At 37.1% G+C, this 16,598-nt stretch overlaps 1 protein-coding gene across 1 annotated transcript in view; it reads left to right on the plus strand.

Annotated features, from left to right (window-relative positions):
• The window catches only part of LOC150096365 (uncharacterized), a 259,771-nt gene that overhangs the window by 75,018 nt on the left and 168,155 nt on the right, over window positions 1-16,598 (plus strand). Inside the window, exon 7 of the mRNA XM_090409041.1 lies at window positions 1,266-1,365. Coding sequence (XP_090265167.1) covers window positions 1,266-1,365 — 100 coding nt within the window. The remainder of the gene's footprint in view (window positions 1-1,265; window positions 1,366-16,598) is intronic.

Here is a 16,598-nt window from a genome sequence, read left to right on the forward strand (position 1 = left end):
TGCTGTTTGAGATGAACTTTTCCCATGAAAATATTTATAGAATATACAGATTGCAGAGACTAAGCGTCTATGTGAAAGTGGGGAGAGTGGGTTGGTGAGGGATTGGTCATTTATTAGTCTAATTGCTCTCCTCTGTATTGAATCGAACATTTTGAGGGAGCTTTCTGGAGCCCCACTCCAGATGTGAAAGCAGTATTCGAGAGCTGGACAGATTTGTGACTTGTATAGTTAACAGCTGTTTAGAGGTGAAGTAGCATCTTGAGTGAAAGAGAAAACCTAGTTTTTTGGAAGCTGAGGATGCAAGGGTTGTGATGTGTTTATGCCAGGAGAGGCTTGATGTCAAGGTAATTCCGAGAAGAGAAATTTCGTCTTGCTGTGAATTTGAGTGTTATCGAAAACAATGCTGGGGGAAAATGGTTCTTTTTTGTGAAAATAAGACAGAACTGGGTTTTACTAGTGTTGAAGTTGACAAGGTTGTCTGAGCCCCATCAGAGGATGGCTTGGAGGTCGGAATTAAGGGCAGTGGTGGTTGATGTTCTGTGGGCTGAAGTTGGTTGTGTAGAGTAGGGTTTGTCAAATGAGAGGGAGGAATGTAGTGTGCTGTCATCTCATCTGGAAAAACTGTATTGGGTTAGAGGTCAACTGAAGTAGGTCATTGATATATAGAAGGAAGAGGGTCGGTGAGAGAACTGAGCCTTGAGGGACCCCAGCATTAGTTGGATGGTGAGAGGTTAGGGAGCCATCTACCATCACACATAGTGTGCATCCAGACAGGAAGCTGGCAATCCATCTGCAGAAGTCCTGAGGCAGTCCAAATGATGGAAGTTTGCTTAGTAAGCCTTTGTGCCAGACTCAGTCAAAGGCTTTGGAGATATCAAGTGCAGTTACTTGGGATTCGCCATTTCTCTATAGCATTTGTCCAGTGATGGGTGATGTATGAGAGTAGATTTCCTGTTGAACAGCTTTGGCAGAATCCGTACTGGTGGTCGCTTAATAGTCGGGTACCTTCAAGGTAGATTAGGAGTTGAGAGTTGATGATTTTTCTCTATACTTTAGTAATAAAATAATTTAATTTCATATATCATTGATCATTGTCTAAATGAACTAACCAATCAGTGCGCATCTACTTGAGTGTTGTTTATTCATTCTGTTTTCTTCCACCTTATTGTATTCCATTTTTTATTATAATTTTATGTATAGAAAACAAGTATAGCCTCAAAGATGTACATTTTAAATCTCCCTTTCATTTCTCTGCATTTCACTAGAAAGAGCATTTTCTTCCAAATCTGTTGATGTTTCCAGACAAGCAGAGGGAAGAAGTAACTCATCAGGAGATGTACAAAGTAATGTACAAAGCAAACAGAGGTATGTTGTAATTAGAAACTGAACGTCAATAAACTTGCAGTCAAAAACCTGCATGTTGGAGTAGTTACTGTACTTCTAATTATGAAAATAATACCCAGCATTTTGACCTCTGTATTGAGGTCATTATCAGGAAAATGTGCATATATGCCCAGGACACATTCTACATGACACTAAACAAAAGTAAGATAAATCTGAATGCCTTGTTAATCATTTACCTAGCCTGATCTCTCTTTAAAAATAAATGACATAATAATAATAATAAATAATAAATATTCATAAATATAAATTAATTAACAAAAGAAAATACATTTTTTATACATATAAGTAAAATACAGATGGTAAAGCAACTAAATAAATAAAAATTAAATAACAATTTTTATGGTGAAACTACATTAAACACATCTCTACAATCCTCTTATATTGAGATTTTCTTGTGTTAGGGATCTGCTCTGGATGATATCTAGGTTGCAGATGGATCCTCCAGATTCTTGGAATTACTAATCCATCATTCTTGTTTAGATTTGGATGATGTTTCAGCATTTCACACTTAAACTTTCTTTCAAGGTTTTGGTGTGGTATTGAGAGTTTGTGCGTTGATTCTGTGACATGTTTGATGTGCATGGTCTTACAGGCCTGTTTTATCATAGTGCAGGAATTTAAATTGTCGTTTATGTTCATATTTTCTTATTGGGATGGTTTCGCCCTGTTTCTCAAATGTAGGGGTATGATGCAGGTGTACTGAATTTTGTTAACCCTTGGCTGGATAATGAAGCATTCTCAATGGCTATGAAGCATTTTCCTAACCTGAACAAGTATGGTTACATTAACTTGCCAAATAATTTGGGAAACTTATCTTAAGATCAACTCCTACATAGCTGTAATACTTCTTTTTTTACAACATTAAAAGGCACCAAATTAAGACTTTAGACCTTTTGTCTGTTACAATTTGAATTGTTTCACTTACTCATTTGTTCTGAAGATGCCGGTTTGAAATTTAGCCAAGTATAAGCTAGTTTTTAAACATGCTTTTGTAATTTAGTTGGTTTGGTGTTGTAATACCATTAAAATAAGTTATGAATAACCGTCAACATCTAAGCTTGTTATTAGATAGACTGGTCCGTAATTGGAAACAGGTGTCCTAGCACTGCTTTTGTGCAGCAGCAGTGCTGTTTTACCTTTCTACTCCTCGGAGATCCTTACAAGAATCTCATTTAACAATGAGGTCAAGAACATAGTTACTTTTATTAAGAGATGCAAAAAAGTTATGTGGTAATAATCATCCTAGGATGTAGCCTTATTAACATCATACACATTGTTCTTTCTAGTCCCTGTAGGAGTTTTCCTCCTAGATGTTGCACAGATAATTTCTATCAGCATGATAATACTGATAGTGTATTATCATACTGGTAGAAATAATTGTACTATATCCTCTATAGCAATTACTATCACCATCTATCAGTCTGAATGGTGATGTTAGTTGATTGTGGAACTTCTGTTCATTCACCAGACAGTTTCACATATATCCCTTCTTAAATGAAATATTTCTCTTTTCAACCACCTTCTAGGTCAGTACCTCATGATTACCCTAATCAACCAGTAAAGATCCTAGTGCTGAGCACTATTGAACCTACTTGTTACTGACCTCTTCTTTGATAATGCTCCCTATATACATTGATATCAGCCATTCCAGTTCACTAACTTAATATCTAAGTTTGATATATTTGCAACGTAAATATCAGCTTTTCATGAGACAACCTGTCAAATGCGGACAATCCATTAAAATTGCAACATATTCATTCTCTTTATCAACTGCGTTTTTTACTTTATTATCAATAGTACCTAGATTTCTGAAAAGAGTGTCCCTTAATAAATCCATGCTGAACTCATTAAAGGAGACAGGTGAAGAGAAGATGCATGAAGAATGTAAGACACAGGCCAGAAGAGTGACTAGGGTGGTAAAGAAAGCAAAACTGGAATATGAGAGAAGATTGGCCCTGAGATCCAAAGAAAATCCTAGGGAATTTTTTAGCTATGTGGCCAGTAAGAGGAGAAATGACTGGAAAAATGATATTGTGGGATAAAAATGGGAATAGAGTGACTATGCAGAGGACATAGTGGAATTGTTCAATGAACACTATTGGAATATTTCATCCTAGAGGAGTCAGTTTTAATGTATATTATTTCTGGGAAAACTCCCATGTTACTCCTCATTATAAACTATTATAATACAGCTATAATGCCTGCTTCAGTTTAGGAGTGCCCCTGTTTAAATGTCATTGGCTATTTACTCATGGGTTCTTAGGGCATTATGAGTGTAGATGTACTAAAAAGTATATGTAGCTTAAGGAATAGAAATTGCACATACCTTTTTCTGGGTGCTGTGGCTTTTCCTCTGTCTGCGATGTCGAGAACTGCAGAGTGTGTGTGTGGTGTGTGTGGGGGGGTAGGCAGTTTGGTAGAATAAGTTAGAAAAACCCGGTTTTTTTTCGTAATATATAGAAACATATACTTTTATATAGGGTGGGGAAAAAAGTGAAAGGGTTAATTTTTTAAAATAAGGAGGGGGAAGGGGAAAGGTGGTTGACGGGGTGTGGACCGTTTCGACTATTCGTGGTCATCATCGGAACATATTGGGAAAGTGGAAGCTATGTCAGGTCGGGTGGGTGCTTCAGAGGTGTTTGTGTTGTCTCCTATTGGTCGGGATTGTGACCTCAATTTAATGTTGTGAAGCTTCCAAACCTCGGAGATTATGTAGGGCCTGTGTACGTTGATCGAGTTCGCGTCACACTTTATAGCTATTGTTTCCGATATTCTGAGCATTGTTTCATTGTTTCAGAATATCGGAAACAATAGCTATAAAGTGTGACGCGAACTCGATCAACGTACACAGGCCCTACATAATCTCCGAGGTTTGGAAGCTTCACAACATTAAATTGAGGTCACAATCCCGACCAATAGGAGACAACACAAACACCTCTGAAGCACCCACCCGACCTGACATAGCTTCCACTTTCCCAATATGTTCCGATGATGACCACGAATAGTCGAAACGGTCCACACCCCGTCAACCACCTTTCCCCTTCCCCCTCCTTATTTTAAAAAATTAACCCTTTCACTTTTTTCCCCACCCTATATAAAAGTATATGTTTCTATATATTACGAAAAAAACCCGGGTTTTTCTAACTTATTCTACCAAACTGCCTACCCCCCCACACACACCACACACACACTCTGCAGTTCTCGACATCGCAGACAGAGGAAAAGCCACAACACCCAGAAAAAGGTATGTGCAATTTCTATTCCTTAAGCTACATATACTTTTTAGTACATCTACACTCATAATGCCCTAAGAACCCATGAGTAAATAGCCAATGACATTTAAACAGGGGCACTCCTAAACTGAAGCAGGCATTATAGCTGTATTATAATAGTCAGTTTTAATGCTAGAGGGATAGGGCAGGTTCGAGGTTTAGAGGTACAGGAGGAGAGTGTGTTTCAGATACTGAGTACTCTGGATGTCAGTAAAGCTTTGGGACTGGATGGTATTTCACCACAAGTTTTTAGAGAATGTGCTAGGGAACTGACAGTGCCTTTAACCTGGCTTTTCAATGAAAGTCTGGCTGTGGGAAAGGTGCCCAGGGAATGGAAGGAAGGTAAGATAGTGCCATTGCATAAGGGTGGTAACAGACTGGAAGTGTCTAATTATAGGCCAGTTTTTGTGTCATCAGTAGTTGTTAAGATCTTGGAGAAAGTAGTGAGGGACCGTATAAAGCATTGGGCAGATGAGGGTAATGTTATCTGTGAGAGTCAACATGGATTTGTGAAAGGGTGTTCTTGTTTTAGCAATATGCTAGCCTTTTATAATAAAGTTACAAGAGCATTAGATGAGGGAAAGGCATGTATTGCCATTTTCTTAGACTTAGTGAAGGCATTTGACAGGGTGCCACATGATAAGCTGATGTTTAAGTTGCAGCACATGGGTCTGGATCAGATTGGTCAACTGGATTCAGGATTGGCTGTCCGATAGGTATCAGAGAGTTGTGTATGGTGGGGCAGTTTCAAGGAAGCAGAGAGTTACAAGTGGGGTTCCACAGGGCTCAGTACTAGAACCTATATTGTTTAACTTTTATATCAATGACGTTGTCAGTGGATTGCAAGGGGATATTCAGTTGTTTGTGGATGATGCAAAGCTAGGAAGGATTATTAGTAATAGTGCAGATGTGGTAGCCCTGCAAGAGGATTTGAATAAGCTAGATAGATGGGCAAATGAATGGGAGTGTCGGTTTGATGCAGCAAAATGTGAGGTCTTGAGGTTTGGGAAACATCAATGGGACACTGCATACTCTATGGGAGGAGTTATACTGGAGGAAGTTGGGGAGACAAGAGATCTGGGGTTGATGATTGATAGAAATCTGTAATTTAGGGGACATATTGCAAAGGTGGTGAAGGTAACCCAGAGGATTGCTGCAATAATGAGAAGGACGCTGACCTGCAGAGATAAAAGGGTTATCATTCCGTTGTATAAGTCTCTGATCAGACCGCACTTAGACTATTGTTCTCAGATTTGGTCCTCAGGATTTGAAGGGGATAAATTAACTGTGGAAAGGGTACAAAGGCAGATAACAAAGATGGTTTCAGGACTGTACAATGATAGTTATGAGGATCGGCTGAGGGAATGTGGACTGCAGAGTTTGGTGAATAGAAGAAGGAGAGGTGATATGATTGAGACTTTTAAACTGTTGAGAGGTGGTTACAGGGTTGACACTGAGGAGCTCTTTCGCTTGGTTGAACAGCGGGAAGGAGTGATGACAAGAGGCCATCCCTGGAAGTTACAAAAGGAAACTGTTAGCAAGAGGGTGAGGAGTAGTTTCTTTGCATGGAGGGTGGTTGAACCATGGAATGCATTGCTTGATGGAGTGGTGAGAGCGAGAACGGTCAATGAGTTTAAGGAGTGGTATGATAGACTTTGTGTTTCTTAGAGGGGGGGACCTCCCCTCGATGAGTCTTGACAGACTTTATGTTCTTAGGAAGGATCTCCCACGATGAGTCTTTTGACTCCATGGAGGCCTGAATAATAATAATAATAATAATAATACTTTCATCTGCCTAACTCTGTAATATGAGATGTTAATAATTTTACCAAAGTCTTAATTATAGAAGAAATACAAACTGGTCTATAGTTGCTGCTGTTTCATATGAAACAGCCAGGTCACTGATGATGCCATGCCCTTGAAATAATAATATCCAATCCAACCAGCATTCTAAACACAGTTGCTTTCACTTCTGTTCTCTCCTCTAGGAATAACACCTGTTGCACTAAATTAAAATACATTCATAAAGTGATCATTAAACATATCTATTTGTCATCTGCATTGTCCACCTGGCAAAAAAAAAAAAAAAAAAAAAAACTTTACTAAGATTTTTTGACACCATAGTGCTAGTTTCCATTCATATTCTAATTTCTCTTTCCATACTATACAGTTAATAATTACAAACTGTAAAAAAATTACAGTTAGTAATTTTTTCCAAAATCTTTACAATCACAGAAATACGAAGTAGTCTATAGTTTGTTTCCATTTACCATCATCCTTATGAGATAATGCTATCTTACCCTTCTAATTCTTAGGAAGCCAGCTTGGTTGCTGGAGTGGTTGGTGTACCTCTTCTCAAATCAGTAGGCTGCAGGTTTGAATCCCACCATGGGCATTAATGTTTGTAAATGTCCTTAGATGTTAGAAGAATTTCATTGCCAAATGCCAATGCTCTGCTTTTTGGAAACTTTAAAGAACTTTCAGCTCTGTTTAGCCTCTAGAACATGGTTTAAGATTAATAGCTTCAGTCCACTGAATGATATATGCATGTAAACACAAGAAAGATATTTAATTAACCAAATATTTCAGTCTGGAAATAGCAGACCATCCTCAGTGGTATTACAAGAACAGTTTTAAAAAATACAAGCTAGAATACTAACAATAGATCGTTGAAAATAGAACACGGCGCGTGATGTTATATCATTAAGTATTTAGTATAAAACGGAATATTTTAAAGTAGAGACATTATTAAAAAAAAAAAATTAATGAGTAATCTTGATTAGACTTTCCCAGATTTTTGATATAGATATACAGTCATTACGATTCAGGTTGGGACGATGGAGCAAGGCCTCCACGCTTTCCTTGAACAAACGTTCGAACCTATAACAGGATCTATGTAAGAGGCGAGTCCTGTTCTATTTTTATTGATCTATTGTTAGTATTCTAGCTTGTATTTTTTAAAACTGTTCTTGTAATACCACTGAGGATGGTCTGCTATTTCCAGACCGAAATATTTGGTTAATTAAATATCTTTCTTGTGTTTACGTGCATATATCATTCAGTCTTATGTCACAAGTATCCTTAAAAAAGCAGCTTCAGTCCACAGTACTATACTACTGTAATATAGATTTCCAATTTTTTTTGTTGGAGTTGCACAAAAAATTTTTGGTCACTCTTTTTATCTTAATCCTTATACTCCTCATTTATACTTTTTTGTGACCTCATCTGCATTTCCTGTTTCATTTCTGTAGTCATCCACTCTACACAAACCTCTCTTTCTCATTCAAGATATACAATTTTTCATTTACTGTTACTGTTTCTTAATTCCCATACATTTGACCTCACTTTCAAAGTTTTCAAATTAATGTTTTTATAAGTATGTAATCATCTGCCTTTGTAATTCCATATAAAATTCCAATCTCATTAAGAATATTGCATACCTACTTGCTTCTTCCTCCCTCTACCCATTCAAGACTGATAATTCTCGTAGACTGCAGGAATGGATGACATCTAGTCATCAATTCTTTACAACAAACAGATCCAAAACACTGTTTGATCTGTGTGTTTCCTCCACCACATATTGCTGAAAATAGTTCTCTGCAGAATTCCAGAAAATTAGTGTTTATATGAAAAAGGTATCAACAGTTTCTAGCAAGTCAGTATGTGCTCTGAGAGAATATAGAGAAAAATCAAAGAAAGCCAAACCTATATATAATAGTGGCTAAACAGAAGTAATGAAAGCCTTTGGAAAGAATATAGCAGATAACAATGAAAGTTATCTTTTCAATGCAGGCTATTGAAAAAGCTTGGAAATGTAGGAAAGAGTATTGAAAAAGAAATCAGATGATAAAGATAACATAACAAAATGAAGATAGAGATATTATAGATGTCTGAAGTAATTACTTAGAAAGACTGTTAAATGAAACAAGAAGTGAAGAATGGTAGAAAATGTTCATGAGGAATGAATGCAGGCAGGAGTACATATGAATATTTCAATGTTTTTTTGTAAAGAAAAAAAAACATTGAAAACCTGAAATGAATATGAAAAGGCAGCTAGGAGCTTTTATTTCTGTAAAAGTTTGAAAGTGGCTGCATTGCATAATTATGAAGGACTGGTCAGAAGGTTGAATATCAGATGATTGGTGGAGAGCTCTCATGGTTTCCATTTATAAAAGAAATGGGAAAAAAAACTGATTGTCTGAATTAAGGAGGTATTTCTCTAGATAGTGTTTCAGGTAAGATTTTACAAGCACACTAAGAAGAGCTAAGAAAAACTATGGAAGAGAAACTGGAAGAACACGCTGGATTCAAGCCAGAGAAGGTGGTGATCAGATTTTTTACTTTTAGACAAATAGTGATGACAAATAATAGAAATATAACAAGGATCTGTATTTAAGATTTCTTGATCTGGAAAAGGCATATAATGCCAAGAGAAAAGCTATTCCAACTCTAGGATGTAAACAGAACATCATACTAGGCAAGACATAGTATGTATTTAAGTTGTAAGTCAACAGTTGAAATTAAAGGAGGTAAAGATATGGTTTGATGTAAAATCAGATTAAGAAAAGATGCACACCATCTCCATTATTATCTATATGAATCACATCATCAAGAAAAGTGGCATTAAACCTAATATCAAAATTGGAGATGCTAATCTCATTTTTTTACTTTATTTTGATGAAGATACACTCTTAAATAAATCCACTAAAATTCTGCAGGATTCCTTAATAAAATGAATAATTGTTGTAACAAATTTAGTATGAAAATCAGCAATAAAAGACTTTCTATGGAAGACATTAGCTTCATCCTTAATGGAGAACCTATAGTACAAGTAACATATCAGCTGTTTAGGCATAATATTTAGTTAAAATTATTATTATTATCCTAAGACCCCATGGAATCAGACTCATCTAGGTGGTCCCTTTTTGTCACACACACACACACACACACACACACACACACACACACACACACACACACACACACACACACACACACACACACACACACACACACACACACACACAGCTCAATATACTATGCCTTAAACACATTCCCATTCAAATTCTCTATAGACACCACACTCGAAGGCAATGCATTCCAATTATTCCCAACTCTCCATGCAAAAAAAACTGCTTCTCACACCCTCCTTATACAGTTTCCAGGGATGACCTCTTGTTCTTTCCCCATCTCCCACCTGAAATTATGAAAAACCTCTTCAACATTAGTCCTATAACAACTCCTTACAAACTTGCATGTCTTTTATATCATCCCTCTTCCTCCTATCTACTAGACTGCAAATTTCATCATCTCAACCTTTCTTCATATTCAACATTCCAGAGGTCAGAAACTTATTTTAGTCAATTGCCTCTGGACCCTCTCCAACATCTTTTCATCCTTTTGAAAACCAGTTGACCAAATAAATCTGTGCAGACTATTCCATATGTGGCCTAATTAGAACCTTATACAATGAAACTAAAATCTCCTTACTTCTACAAGTCAGTGTCCTCCACATCATTGCTGGAATTTATTGTGCTGTTCTCACAATTTTGACAGTATCCTCTAAATTTTACATCCTTATCCACCATCAGCCCAAGATCTCTTCTTTCCTCCACCTCCAAAACAATATATCCCCACAAAGAGTTCTATTTCTATTTCTTATCTTTGTTTTTCAAAATTTAAAATCTTCAAGTCTTGTCTTCTTGTGAGGCCAAATCTTCTGTACCCCTCATAGTTCATCCCAACTTTGCATCATCTTCAAACAACTGAGCCCATTCAAATCTTCCCCAATATCATTAACATACAGGTTAAACAGTAATGACCGTAAAACAGACACTTGAGACACACTACCAGTGACTGTCCTCCTCTGAGATATTGCTCCCATACACAACTTTCTGACATCTATTAGATAGCCAACTCCATTCCAATGCACTGGCCTAATATCCAAACACATCTGCTCTTATTTAATGTGTCATGCAGTAATCTACCAAAAGCTTTTGAAAAGTCTAAAGATACTACTGTGTATCCATCTCCATCCAGTGTTGCTGCTGCTGTCACGTTATTGTAATAAGTAAGTAGATTATGAAAACATGACCTCCCTTTAGCAAATCCATGCTGTCCATCAAAGATAATACCATTGTTGTCAACCCAATTCTGGATCCTGATTCTCATCAGTCTTTCCAACACTTTAACCACAACAAACCTAATACACAGATTGGTCTATAATTTGATACTTCTGTCAATTTATTTATGTAAGACTCATTTTAAACAAATATGTGAAGGCAGATATCACCTCTCTGGCACATTCCTTCAAAATACTCAGTGATATATCATCAAGTCAATTCACCCATTTAATCCACAGCTTTATTAACATCAAGTCAATTCACCCATTTAATCCACAGCTTTATTAACATCAAGTTTGCTTATATATCTCCTCCTCAGTCAGTCAGTCTCTCCTCCTCATCATCCACTGCTCTCAAACTCTGCATGATGTCACATTCACTAGGGTGAAAGACCTTTATGAACTACTCCTTTAATATCTCGACTATATCCTTTACAGCAGTTGTCCATATACCATTTTCTCCAATCAGTGTCATCTTACCATAATCATTCTTTTTTTTTGCTGGCTACATATCGAAAGAACATCCTACGATTTCTTTTGGCTTCATTAGCTAACTGCTGCTCATACCGAAGATTTGCTACCTTTACCAACTGAATTCACACTCCTTGCCTGTTCTTTGTATTGCTCATGGAATTAGTTATTACCACTCCTCTTATGTTGCCTCCATAATGTCTTTGTTCTCTGTTGCTTGCTTAATCTCTTCATTCATCCATTTTGCACCTACCTTATTTAACCTTCTGACCTTTGGAATACATTTAGACATTGCTTCTGCTAGATAGTTCTTGGATATCACCTAAGCAGCATCAATCTCCTTTCCACTCAATTACTTATTCCATGCTCATCTGCAAACTGTCTTCTGAGCATCTCATAATCACCAGCCTTGTAGTTCCATATATACCCTTTCCTCACAGAAGTCCTCATATTGTTGGCATCCACTCAGATAATCACTTCATGGTCACTCTCACCAACTGGAAGAAGATTTGACACCTCATTTATAATAACATCCTCTGATGAGATGATGAAATCCAAGATCCTCAATCCTCGTATGCCCTCTTTTACATACTGCTTGAGGTGGTTGTCCCTCAAAAACTCAAGAAACTCATTTTCTTCACTTCTAGTCACTATCTTGTTATCCTATTCTATAATGTGTAATTAAAATCATCCATAATGATCACCCCTTTTTCCCATTTGCTTGGCTAAATACATTTCCTGGTCACTACTCTCTACATTACTAGGTCTGTAGCAACATCCGAAGAAGTGTTTCATTCTTTTCATGGTCACACCATGCTGCCTCAAAACCACTACCACTATTTTCCCCTTGTATCTCTACCTTGTATGGACATAACTCTTTTTTGCTGTCATCAGTAGCACTCCACCTTCCTTTTTACCTTTTATATCTTCATGAAATATATCATACCCTTCCATCTCTGTATTTTGTCAGGATGTCATCCTCATCCAAACGTGTCTCATTTATTCCAACAATTTTGGGTGAACAAATTTAATCAATACAACCATTTCATTTCCCTTGTTTCTGATACTATGAGCATTTGTTGACAAACATAACAACTTGTTCCTGGATCTATAACTGATACCACTTATTAGATGTGACTGCCATACCTTCCTCGAGCCATTTCTTTTTCTCCATATTCACCCCACAAGCTTCTTCAAATCCAACTGCTTTCTCTACATCGGTCATTCCCTTCCCTTTTTGTCTACACATGCATTCACATCCTCTTGAAGCATCAGCCTTTCTCACTCTGTGTTACCTATTCAGGATGGACACAGCGTATCCATCCTGAGTCTCCCAATTTCCCTGTTTGTCTTGCATGCTTGTTCTCTCATTCTCCACTTCAATCTGTTCTTGTTTACTCTCTCCTACGCTGTCACATCAGTTCTTACTTGCTCAGATTCATTCTCTGCACTCATTACTTTCCCTTCCAGCAGCAGCAGCAGCAGCAGTCTCTCAAAATGATTTGGACCAAAGCCATTCAAATGCAGTCCATCACTTTTATACAGTTTAATTCTTCCTTCAAACTCATATCGGGCATTAACATACTGCACTCCTTTCTCTTCACATATTTCTGCTTAACATATCATTCATAATTCTTGCTCTGCTTCATCTCATCACTATCATACCTGGACAACACACTATCTTTCCTATCTCACTGTTGACTTTTATCCTTCTCAACAACCTCCTGATATCCAATCTGACATTCTCCTTATTCTCAGTTAAATCCTTTGTCCCTACTGTCACTACTAACTACTTTGATCACTTACTATTCATATCAAATGCCTGTTTGGGTGGAAAATGAAATGAATTAATTTATATGAAATAAGAGAAAAATTAATCAAGACAATAAACTAGCTGTATACAAGATGTGCAGTTTAACTTATGGATCTGAGAGATGAAATGACAGTTGATCCAAGTCTGGAGATGACAGATATATCAGATCTTTACAGCAGGGAGCAAAGGTCATCAGTGTCATCATAAAAAAAATGCAGACTTGATGGACCTTGACACCATTATCATTCAGATGGCATGGCCATATAAGTAGAATGGGAAAGTAATGGTAATCAAGACATTATTGTTATTATTATTATTATTGTGAATTGAGTAGTTTGAGAAATTTCTGGCAGATGATGGTATGTCCGAAGCACAAGAAAGGGGGAGGGGAATGTAAGGGATGAGAAATGGGTCAAATTTTGTATGGTGATTTATTGATAAGAGGAGTGTTTGAGGAGAGTGATGAAATTGGGCATCCCTGGAACTAAGATTATGTTAGTGATGTAAGGATGCAGAAAGTGAAGGTGAAAGATGTTTATTTTGGCTGGTACAAATGATTTAGCAGGTGAAAGTGTGGTATGGTAGAAAATATGAAAAAGTTCCTAGTACTTGCAAAAAAGAAGAGTGAGAAAATAAAAATTGAATCTGTTGCTATGGTGAGATAGAGGCAAGTTGAGATGGAGAGCTCATGAATGAGTCAGTGTGCAGATTGTGCAGGAGTAATGGTGTGGAGTTTGTGGATATGTGGAGTGAGTTTGATGGAAGGAAGGATTTATATAAGGTTGACAGTTTGCATTTGAATGGATTTAGAGTCTGGAATCTTGAGAAAGCATTATTCAGTGCAACGGACATGCAGAGTCAGGGAAACTAGGATGTGGGGGGGGCTGCAGTTGAGTGTGGATCTAGGCAACCTAGAGGTTAGTAAATGTGAGAGTGATCACATGATTCTGAATGAAGCTTCCCAGATTCTTAACTTTAGTGGACTAAGCAACACAAAGTGTAAGGGAAGTTGTGAGAAGGGGATATTAAGTTTATGTATCTTAATGGCAGAGGCATTTGGAATAAAGTTGAGGAGGTTTGGCATTGGTTAGCTCAACATGGCCAATAGTTATAGGCATTAATGAGACTTCGTTGTTTTTTTCACTATATAATTTAAGGAAATTACAACGTACTAGGATATACATTAAAATAAATGTTAATATATTTCAATATTTCGGCAACGTCACGTTGCCATTTTCAAGAACTTAAGTACAAGACACGTGCATGCAGGCATAACAAAACAGTAAGTGAGGAAGAAGTAGGAAGCTATTATTTCTCCTAAAGTCCTAATGGTGCCCTCTAGCGGGCAATGTTGGTATTCTTGGGCGACTTGGCTGATATACCAATACCAACATTGCCCACTAGAGGGCACCATCAGGACTTTAGGAGAAATAATAGCTTCCTACTTCTTCCTCACTTACTGTTTTGTTATGCTTGCATGCACGTGTCTTGTACTTAAGTTCTTGAAAATGGCAGCGTGACGTTGCCGAAATATTGAAATATATTAAAATTTATTTTAATGTATATCCTAGTACGTTGTAATTTCCTTAAATTATATAGTGAAAATGCATAACCAACGTCTAAGCCCTTCCACGAGACTTGGTTGACCGAAGATGAGAGGACAGTGGGAGCAGGATGGAGTGAGGGGTTTTGTTAATGATAGCAGAGAAATTGAAATAAAAAGAGTAGAATACATCAGGAGGACAGAGATGCAGAGGGCAGTTTATTTGAGGCAATCTGGTGTGATAGAGGCCAACATCCTGTTGGCCTCTATCTCACAGCATATAATTGGTTGCTGCTATAATTCAAGGAATATAAGGGGGAATGTAGATGGCATGCATGGACAAATTAGTATGATGAGTGCAGGTCTAGTAATTATTATGGAGGGATTTCAACTAAGGGGACACAGATTGGGTGGAGGAATGGTCACAGCGAGGAAAGGAAATTAGCTTTTTGCAGCTGCTAAGAGATGATTACTTGAGACTGCATGTAATGGAGAGGGAACGAGATTCAAAGGTGCTGGATCTGGTCATATCAACTTAACAGCAACAAATTTAGCCATTCTATTTGACAGTAACAACTCTAGCTACACTATTTTTAAACCACAGCTTCACACATGTAAGAGAAAACTAAATATAATTTATTACTCTTATATATTTTGCTCAGTATGCCATGAACTTCATTCTGTTAAATTCTGAATACAAGAGCAAAGAACATGCCATACAGCATGCATATAATATCACATCTCGGTCACAGCTGTACAGTAGGAGTAAATTATATAGGAGTAATATAAGAGTTCAGAGACATGGTAATGGATGTATAATTAATTAATTTAAAAAAATTATAAACAATTAATAGCAATCACTTCCCAAAACTTAGAGATAGGCATACAGTCTGATTAAGATTAGGACACATGATTAAAAAAAAAACACGATTGTCCCTCTTTGTTAGCCTGTATATATCCTTCAGCCAATAGGTGTAAACAATGAAACTGGATTAAACTGAAGTAATGCAGGCAGGGGATGAGGTGTGCATTCATACACCTTAGATTCTAAGGCTTAGAGGAAACGTAGTTTCTATGGTACCAGGCATATTATTTGATGATAAAGGAATTTCCTTGTCCACTGTAATATCATTACTTTGCTTGTTGGTAGTGAAAGTAGCTAAAAACCATGTTTGGACTTCACAAGAAAGTTAACTTTTCTCTAATTTCTTCCACCATGCAGCAATGAATGATATTTCATACATTGGGCATTGTGGAGAGAGAGAGAGAGAGAGATCCAAAATTTTTTGTGAGAATGCAACTCTATATAAGTTTTTCTATAGATCTGCTGACATACAGATCTATAGAAATACACATATATAATGCTGATATCAAATAATCTTGTTGCCATTATTTTGACAGGTGTGCATGGAGAGAGTCCAAAATAGTAGTATGGTTCAGGAACACCCCAAGGCAAATGATTTGCAGAGATGTTGGGGTGGAATTCTCCATATGTTTGGTAATAAATCACTATTATTGTTATAGGCTGTGTTCCTCCTAATTTCAGCTCATCTTAAACAATTAAGATGAAAAGCCAAGCAAAGAGAAATAGATTATTATCATCATCATTATCAAATTCTTGTTATATACCCTCAAGGGGTGTACAGGATATGATACCTCTTGTGGAATTCTCGTGGAAAGACTTAGACATTGGATATGCATTTTTACTAAATGGCCTAAGGAAATTACAAAGTATACTAGGATATACATTAAAATAAATTTTTATACACTTCCAATATTTCGGCAACATCACGATGCAATTTTCACAAGAACTTAAAAACAAGACACGTGCATGCAAGCACAACAAACAGTAAATGAGGACAAAGCAGGAAGCTATTCTTTCTCCTAAAAGTCCTGATGGTGTCCCCTACCAGGCAATGTTGGTATTCTTGGGCGATTGGGCTGAAGGTCTTCTGTAGGTTTCCCAAATTTGGG

This window comes from Typopeltis vanoorti, chromosome 19 (assembly GCF_054136105.1).
Source record: "Typopeltis vanoorti isolate ZY-2024b chromosome 19, IOZ_Tvanoo_1.0, whole genome shotgun sequence".
NCBI classification, from domain to species: domain Eukaryota; kingdom Metazoa; phylum Arthropoda; class Arachnida; order Uropygi; family Thelyphonidae; genus Typopeltis; species Typopeltis vanoorti.